This window comes from Echinops telfairi, unplaced genomic scaffold (assembly GCF_000313985.2).
Source record: "Echinops telfairi isolate 266 unplaced genomic scaffold, ASM31398v2 ScPeMD7_7457;HRSCAF=8495, whole genome shotgun sequence".
NCBI classification, from domain to species: domain Eukaryota; kingdom Metazoa; phylum Chordata; class Mammalia; order Afrosoricida; family Tenrecidae; genus Echinops; species Echinops telfairi.
The window spans coordinates 45,607,572-45,616,557 of NW_022111357.1; the positions used below are offsets into that span (position 1 = coordinate 45,607,572).

Sequence of the window (8,986 nt, forward strand, 5' to 3'; positions counted from 1 at the left end):
AACCGCCGGCAACGTCACGCATGTCAGTAGAACTGTGCCCCGCCGGGTTTTCAGGGGCTGATTTGTTAGAAGTACATCACCAGCCCTTTCTTCTGAGGTTCCTCTGGGTGGATTCAAACTTCAGCTAGCAGCTGAGTGTGTCCACTGTGTGTGTCACCCAGGAAACAACAGGCCATTCAAGGACACAATGGGCCACCCAGGGACTCAAGCGTCCATCCAGAGACTCAACACCCCACCCAGGGACCTCCATGGTCCAAGGAGACACAAATCCAGAAATGGAGAAGATTAGAATGAACTGTGTGGGTTGGATTGGAATTGACGGGCATGGCGTGAACTCAAGAGGGGGTATGAACACAGCGAGGTACGGGTGTGGAAGCACGGGTACGGGAGGTGGCTGTCCTGTAGCGTTGTGGGCAGTACAGTGTGGCCCAGGTGTGCTGTTCTTGGAGACACGGGGTGTGAGGTGAGTGTACCACTGTTGTTGGCGGTTGTCACTCCGTGAACAATGGACCAACACGCTGCCTGGCCCTGGGCCTTCTCCTGGATCCATTTCAGATTCGATGGTGGTAAAAATAAACCCACAGCGTTTTCACTGGTGGACTTTTGGAGGCTGATCGCCAGGCCTTTCTGCCTCGTGCCTCGTACTTTGCAAACACCCCTGAAACCTGTTTAGCACCATGGCAACACATGAGCCCCCATGAACATGAGGTTCACTGGGTGGGTCTCCTGCGTGAGAGGCAAGCATTTCGCCATTGAAGATGGACACGTACATGCCTCAGCTCACCATGCCAGCCAGCTAGGACTGAGTGCACGCCCAGTGCCCGGGGCCTGGTTTTTAACTACCGTTCTCTACTAAGAGAACCGAGGCTTTCTGAGGGAAGGACTGACCTCCGGGCCGAGGCAGGAAAAGGCCAAGATGAACCTGGAGTTACCGTCTGACCCAGCAAGTCCACTCCCAGGTCTCTCCCCCAAACACTGAGGACGCGTGTGTCCGCACGGACACTGCCCGTGCACCTGGCTCACTCCAGTGCTATTCACGGCAGCCTGGAGACGGCGCCCGCCCCGTCGCTGCCAACAGACCGATGCGTAAACAAGACACAGGCGGCCCACGTCCACGTGAGGAGTGACACAGGGCACCGGCTGTGGCACTCAGAAAAGGGTGCTCCTCCCCGCACGGTCCCCGCGCCAGCGCACACCACTGTGATCCGTGGGGTTTCCGGGAGCGGATCGCCAGGCTTTCTTCCTAGTCCATCTTAGTCTGGAAGCACCCCACAACCTGCTTGGTCCAGTGCTTACACATTGTGTGAGTCCGACCCAGGATGGGCTGGGGAAAAGGGAAAAAACTATGAGTTGTTAGTGCTGTCAAGCCCGTTCCAACTCCTGGGGAACTGGCTCCACGGTGTGCAAGGCTCCGGCTCTGGGGGAGCAGAGGTGCCCTGGGTAGGCCTGCGGTCTCTCCCCCCCAAACCCTGCAAACTCACCTCCCCGAGTGGATGCTGACTCCCAGGGAACCCACACGACAGAGTCGGCCGGTCCCTGTGAGTGACGGGCGTAGAAGGCTGGTCCTTGGGAATCACAATGTGTAAGCACAACGCCACTGGGGTTCCCCGACAGTCACTCGTCCGGGGGGCCATTGTTTGCAACCCCCCAAGGACAGGGGCAAAGGGGAGCGGCAGTGAGCCGACCTATGGTTGCCAGGGGCTGGGGGGTAGGGGGGTAGCGGGTAGATGGCTAGGTGGAGCCAAGGGCATTTTTGAGGCCCGCAAAATGATACTGTATGACACACACATGTCATTAAACATCTGGCAAAACCCACAGGACTGGACCACGCCGGGACGAACCCCTGAGAACTACGGACTTCAGCCGGGTATCGATCGATGTTGGTTCATCCATGTTCCCAACTCTAATTGCAGGAAAACAAGGTGCCAATAAGAGTCACTGGGAGATTCCCTGGGGGGAGCTAACGGCCGCACTCAAAGACGAATCTACAGGCTAAGGGATCAGACCCAGTTTTGAAGAGATGTGGAAGAAGGGCCTGGCGGTCTGCTGCCGTGGCGCTCGGAGCCCAGAAAGCGCTCTGGAGCGCCAGCACGTGAGTCAGAATCCACTGGACAGCACCCCATCTGTCGGGGGGCCGTCTATGAGACGTCTCTGTGCCTTCTGTACACACTGTTGTTAACCCTATAACTGTTCTCAAAAATAAAGTCTATGAAGCACACACACACACAGGGCAGCGGCCCCCTCTGGGGCAAGAACGTTGCAGACTGGGCGGTGGGGCAAAGAGAACATTCTGAAGGACGGAAGTCTTCCGTGGGGTGGCTGAGGTCTGGGGGACTTCTGGGAGACCTATCTGTCCAAAGTGACTTGCAGGTACACTTAAGATCGGTACACAGCGCTCGGTATTAATCATTTCTCCATACACATTTTTTTAAAAGAGCAAACCTTGAAACCATCGTGGTCAGTGAGCAAAGCCAACGTCCACGGACACACGGCAGCTGTTCCCAGTGATACGGGAGGTCCAGAAGAGGCAACTCCAGAGAGACAGTGGATTCAGGGTCCACCAGGGCTCGGGGAGCATGGAAATGGGCACTGCCTGTTAATGGGGACGAGGTCTCCTTCGGGGTGAAGAGAATGATCATGGTGTGGTTGGTGCAATGTTGTGACAATAACAAAAACCGTGGGACCCTGAGTTTTATCTCACTAAAATAGTTACAAGGTCAGCAGTTCCAAACCCCCAGCCCCTCCTCCGGCGAAAGATGAGGCTCGGCTCTCTACTCCCTTCGAGAGTTAGTCTCGGAAACTCACCCTGTCCTGCAGGGTCACCGGGAGTCGGCACCGACTCCACAGCAGTGAGTGTGAGACAGGGGTTGCCGGGGCTGGTCCCTGGGTGGACCAAGCAGTTAGGTGCTCAAAGGCCAGCAGTGGAGGCGGAGGGTCAAGGCCACCAGGAGGCACCCTGGAAGACAGCTCTGGTGATCTGCTCCTGGGGAGCCCCTGGAGCAGTCCTCCTCCGCTCACAGGACCGCACGATGGGCGTGGGCTTGCAGGGCGCACAGCAAGGACAGCGATTCGAGAAACAGCAGCAGTAGTAGCAGCAACGGGGAGGCTGGGTCGCGAGAGGCAAACACAGGAGGTCGCGTGGCCTGTGACGCGCTGACACGTCCTGTCCAAACAGGCACGTCCCCAGAGACGCAAAGTGGACCAGTGGTTGCCACGGGCGGAGGGAGTGGGGGGCGGGAGGGGGTGTGATTGACGATGACTCGCACGATGGGGGGCAGGGGGGCAATGAGAGCATTCTGCAACGGGCGAGATGTAGTGGTTGTGTAACGTCGTGACTTCCACTGAACAGCTCCCTTAAAAATTAACCCGCTTGCACGAAATGATGACCCTGGGCCAGGGTGCAAAGATCCAAGTCGATTAGCGGCTGTCACGGGCAGCCAGCAGGAAGGGAACTGAATACACAACCTTTGGGGGCACTGAGCTTCTGTTTGGGGGGGACAGGAAATCTGGGGGCAGTTCATGGTAAATGTTGAATGAATACCACTGGACTCTACCTGCCTCACTAAAAACTCACTTCCCAGGTGTGTGCCTACGTGGGGTCTCAGGGTGGGGGGTGCTATCCCCCCTTCCCTCCCACCATCTAAAAGCCATTGGCCTGTGGGGACAGAGAGCGTGCAGAGCGAAGTATTTCACAAGAATACAGGCTGCCTGTTTCCCCAGAACATCAGATGAATTTTAAACTGGCGCCTCCCCATTCCTTATTTTTCCTTAAACTCTATTTTTTTACCGGCAAGTTCACTGCCATTGAGTCAAGACTGACTCACAGCGACCCTACAGAGGGGCACCTGTGAGTGTCCGAGACTGCAGCTCTCTTTACGGAAGCAGACAGCCTCTTCTTTCTCCCACGGAGCAGCCGGGGTTTCAAACTGCTGACCCTGCTGGTGGCAGCCCAATGCGTAACCCCAACGCCACCACGTGACAAGTGTGTGGAGACCTCTATTTTTTTTAACCACAATTTCAGAAATCAGTTCAAGCGGCAAATTTTATGTTGCAGTTTAGTGCCGTTGGGAGGTAGATCAGGCTTTCTACTCCCGTAGTTACAGTCATCTCAGAAATGCACAAGGGCAGTTCTACCCTGTCCTGTAGAATCGCTGAGTCAGTATTGATGAGTCAATGGCAGTGAACTTGGCCCAAAAAAAAGAGTTTAAGGAAAAATAAAGAATGGGGAGGAGCCAGTTTAAAATTTACCAGCAGTTCCGAGGAGGAGGGCGGCCTGCATTCTACTGCAATACTTCACTCCGCGCGCTGTCCCCATAGACCAATGGCTCGTAGTTGAGGGGAGGGAAGTAGGGACAGCATCTCACACCCCAAGACCCCATACGGACACACCCTGGGAGCAAGGCCTGGCGTCCCAGCCACCACACTGTCCCCAGACTACCTGACAAGCCCAGTGCCGGCCGAGTCTGACCGATTCCCTGACCCCTTGACAAAGGCCCTCTTTGTCTCTGGTAATATCCTTAGCAGGTCTGTCTAGACGCCTCACTATAGCAACAATTGTCCCGTGATGTCAACACGCCTTCGGCTGGCCCCTCTGTGCTGGCTCGGGCAGGGATGCTCCGGGCCGCCGCCGAGGCCAGGGGCTCCCAGCCCGACACCCACCTAAGTCACAACACCCACCTAAGTCACCCGGGAAGAGAAAGACTGCCGGCCTCCTCACGAGGCTGGTAGGCGGGATCCGGGGGCACACCGGATGCCCTCCTCCCAGCAGAGACACCATCTGAGGGGGTCTCAACGTCACTGGGGAGAAGGACCGAGACACATAGGACAGAGATGTTGAGAGACAGACAGAGAGGGACGTAGACACAACGTTCCCCGAGAAAGAAGGCACACGTGCACACACACAGTCACTGGCAGACTGAGAAGGGGAGCTTTGGAGAGAGGAAGCTGTAAATGACCTCAGGGGTTGGCGAAGGGGACACATGTCCCCTGTGCCAGCACTTCCCCCAAGACCCTCAGCGCCCAGCTTTCCTGGGCGGCCCAGTGCGCCCACCCTAGACACACGCGCATGGGCACACTGACTTAGGCTTCCGAAAGCCCACGCGGCTACTCCTTACGACCTGGGTGGACCCCACCAACCCTCAGGATCCACACAAACCTGGGAAGAGACCCCGGGAGGCTTCTGTCCCGCGGGCATGTTCCAGAATGTGGTGTGTGCAGAGGGTTTTCGTGGCAGGCAACAGACCGCCCGGCCTTTCTTCTGCGGCACCTCTGTAGCTGGGACCCCTTGACCTTTCGGCCAGTGCTTCTCCGTCTCCCGTTTGTGTTTTCTTTCTTCCCACGGACAACGTCTACCTCGGCTATGGGATGGCCCGGACATCACCCCCCACCACTTCTTGTCTCATGAGCATCCGGAGCAACCTGGGAAGGCCTCCCACAAAAGTCCGGAAGGTTGGGGTGCCCCTCAAAGAGCCCTCACCCCTCGGGCCTTGGGATTAAAAGGCTGCCATCCTACCACCCCAAGCCTGGAACTGGAGGGACTCCCAAAGATGGCTTCATTGATTTTCCCTCTGCTTAAGATGCAGCGCACAGTGTCTGGGGCCCAGGAATTCAGACACCCGCCTTTGTGTCCACTCAGGCCCGTGAAGCCCGTTGTCTGAAACCGCCACAAAGCCAGACGCACGCGCCTTCAGAAACACGCTGTTCCTTTTTGTCTGGGCCCTGGGGAGCGGGCACAGTGGGCAGGGCCGTGGGCTCCTCCCTCGTCCCGCCCGAGGGGAAACGAGGAGGCAGCCTGAGCTTTGGGGTCCTGAGCAGGGATGATGCAAAAGGTGAGGGCCCCTGAAAGTGGGGGGTGACACACTGAGATTTCAAGTTGGCTTTGAATTGGGGTTTGGGGGACAACACTGGGTAACTTAAATCAGGGAGCTAATGGGCCAAGATTAACGCGGGGCTGGCCCCGGTCCCTGCTGGTCTGAATTACACGAGGGGACCACATCTCGCGTTCCCAGACCCATTGTCTCCCGTCTGTCCCTCAAAGGAAACAAAAACACAGAAACCAGAACCTTCTCAGAGAGCCCCCAGCTTGAGACAGTGGGTCAGACCACCAGTGGGAGCAGAGAGACAACCATGGCCACTGAACCCCCTGACACATTCAGAGGCCCCTTGTCTGCCTGGTCCCCCCCCACCAAACACGCCAGGGTGTTCTCAGATTGGCCATTTGGGGACCTGTTACCACGCAAGTAATAGGAAAGGTTTTCTAAAAAAGGAGAAAGAACCCCTATCTGGGGGGCTCCTAGGCGAGTGAACGTGAACCCCACTTTTGACACACCGGTGGTATTTACTCACACCAGGCCACAGGTACTGGGGGGGGGGGGGGCATGGGCACTTTTGAGTCAGTCACATGCCCATTCCCGGACTTAGTGCCCTCAGACAACCCCCTGCACCTCCCCAGACTCAGCCTTCTCGCCCATCAGGTGGGCACACGAGCAACCACACGGACCCCGCCTGCTGTGGGACACTCGACTACCAGCGGGAAGGTTGGTAGTTCACACCGAGCCAGCTGCACCTCGGAAGGCAGGCCTGGCTTCTGAAATCTGCTTCTGAAAGGTCCCGGTCTTGAAACGCCTCGCGCGCACCCCGCCACGCCGTTTCCCCCCAGCAGTTCTAGCACGCACACCAGGGGCCACCAGGAGTCGGACTCAACGTGATGGCAATCACTCCCACCTCCCCACGAGAAGGTGGCGGTGTGGCTCCGTCATAAAACACGTGCTCTCCATGCGGGAGACCCAGGCTCAATTCCCGGCAGTGTACCTGCCACGCAGCCACCGCCCATCTGTCTGTCAGTGGGGGCTTGTGGGTTGCTATGATCCTGAACAGGATCCAGCGGTCCTTCCAGACTGAGATGGGCTAGGAAAAGAGGCCTGGCTGTTGGCCTTGGGAACTCAGCCAGGGAAAACGGTACGATGGCAACAGCCAATCGTAGGGACGATGAAGGATTAGGGGGCCTCTTGTGCTGTGCTCAGGGGCCCCGTAAGTCAGGGCCTCACTCCCTGGCAGCTGCCACCACCACCAGTCCGTGGGGTTGACAGGAGGATTCAGAGTCTGGACAACACTTCCTGGCTGGCGAGGGGGCCACAAACATAAATTCCAGCGTTAATCCTGATCCCATCAGATGCTGCGTGGACTGGGGCTTACATAGCCCCTATGACACAGCCCCCGAGTGACCTCTTTGGGGAGTCTGTCCTCCTACACCGCGGCCTCGCGTTACCTGGACTGCAATCCAGCTGGCGTTCACCGTGTGCTCCCCAAAAGGGCCGAACCCTGGAAAAGTAGCCAAAAAACAGCAGGTCACCATGGGTGGTCCTGGTGGGAATCCCGGTCTCCAGCAGAGTTACAGGAGCAGGTGTGCTGAGAGAGCTTCCGGGGCTGCTCCCAAGTCCTGGGGTGGACATCATGGCCTGAGCACCTTTCCGTTTCCTACCCTCATGGCCACCTGACCCCCTGGTCCTTGGAGGCCCAGCGACCTTTCTCCTCTCTCTTGTCCCGGGCCTTGCTTCCAAGCGGAGGGGCAGTGAGAGGGTGCCTTATTACGTGGAATCCCCAGCACCCAGCTTGACCGAGGTGTCTGGGAAGCACCGTCGATGAGGAGCGGACCTTAGGGACGTGGGTGGGTCTCCCCGGGTCATGTCATTCATGTCACCCCATCCACTCCCCACAAGCCTCAGGCCCGCTTCCAAATCCACACAGTCACCATGGAGCGGCTGGACTCCTGAATAATGTGCTCAGCATGGCCTCCTGGAGTTAAGCGCTGGACTGCTGATGTCAAAGTCCGAGGTTGAAACCCACCAGCCACTCCCTGGGAGGAAACTACCGCTAACTGCTCCCCTACAGATGCACAACCCCGACACACGCCAAGGGGTCACTCTGAGCCGGAATCCGCTTGATGGTGATGGATTTGGAGTTGCTCTTTTCAGGGAAGGGCACTGATGAGCCCATTGTACAAGAGCAGAGACTAAGCCACAGCACAGGGAAGCAGACGGCCCGAGCCACACGGCAGCAAGAAGAGAGACAGGCCTGGGTTCCCACGGGGACCCAAGGCTGCCTGCCGCCCCCTCTCTCTCCTAACCACTTGCTCGCAGTTAAAGCAGCTGAAAGTTAATGGTCACCAAGGGAGGCTGCCCCAGACTCAGGGGGTCATCCAGGCTGCACGAGGATATGGGGGTGGGTGGGGGGGTGGCTGAATTTACAGAGACTTCAGATGCCTTTGCCCTGTAGCAACCATGGGAAAGGCCTCTCTGAGACTCGGTTTCCCTCTGTAAAATGGAGATGGTGAGGATTCCCCAGGTTCACACGAGGAAAATGCTCCTTGCCCGGCCTGGAGCGGAGTACACCCTCATTCCTCCGTTCTACCTTCCGGCTATACACACCTGTTGAACAGGTGAGCGGTTTCTTCATCTTTCCGGAAGGGAGTCCCTGGGCCAGACCCACCTCCCGGGCCTCCCCGGACCACAATACACCTGTGTTAATCCTGGCCGCGAGTCCCAGCCCCCCACCTCCCCCCTGCGGGTTAAAATGACACCCCCCACACTCAGAGGGGGCGGAAGTGGAGGTGGCTGGCAGTCTCCTGGAGGAGGAACAGTTGGTTTGGGGCAGCGGCGACGACAGGCGCTGGGCTCGGCCCGACGTTGCCCAGGAGACCCTGCGCCGGGGTCCCGGACCACAGCCTGAGGTCTCCCGCGCCCCTTCTGCCCCCGCCGCGGCGGACAGCCCCCCACGGGCGCAGGGCGCGGGGTGCGGAGACTGCGCGGAGCTGCATTTGCCACCCGGGGCACTTCCTGCCCGCAACTCAGCCTTTGTCCCCAGGGGCCTGGGGGTGGGAACAGGCCGACCTTGGGAGGGGCAGGAGGAGGAGCCCAGCACAGCGGGCAGCCCGGGCCGACCAGGTGTCCCCAGGGTCACCGTCTCCACCCGGTGCCGGAGGAGCCTG

General features: G+C 58.4%; 2 protein-coding genes across 2 annotated transcripts in view; one reads left to right on the forward strand and one right to left on the reverse strand.

Annotated features, from left to right (window-relative positions):
- PGPEP1 (pyroglutamyl-peptidase I) overlaps window positions 1–7,409 on the reverse strand; it is a 39,140-nt gene extending 31,731 nt beyond the window's left edge. The window contains exon 1 of the mRNA XM_045299246.1: window positions 7,268–7,409. Within this exon, the coding sequence (XP_045155181.1) occupies window positions 7,268–7,354 (87 nt within the window). The 5' untranslated portion in view covers window positions 7,355–7,409. The remainder of the gene's footprint in view (window positions 1–7,267) is intronic.
- LSM4 (LSM4 homolog, U6 small nuclear RNA and mRNA degradation associated) overlaps window positions 7,353–8,986 on the forward strand; it is a 29,283-nt gene continuing 27,649 nt past the window's right edge. The window contains exons 1-2 of the mRNA XM_004705531.2: window positions 7,353–7,365; window positions 8,592–8,942. Of these exons, the coding sequence (XP_004705588.2) occupies window positions 7,353–7,365; window positions 8,592–8,942 (364 nt within the window). The remainder of the gene's footprint in view (window positions 7,366–8,591; window positions 8,943–8,986) is intronic.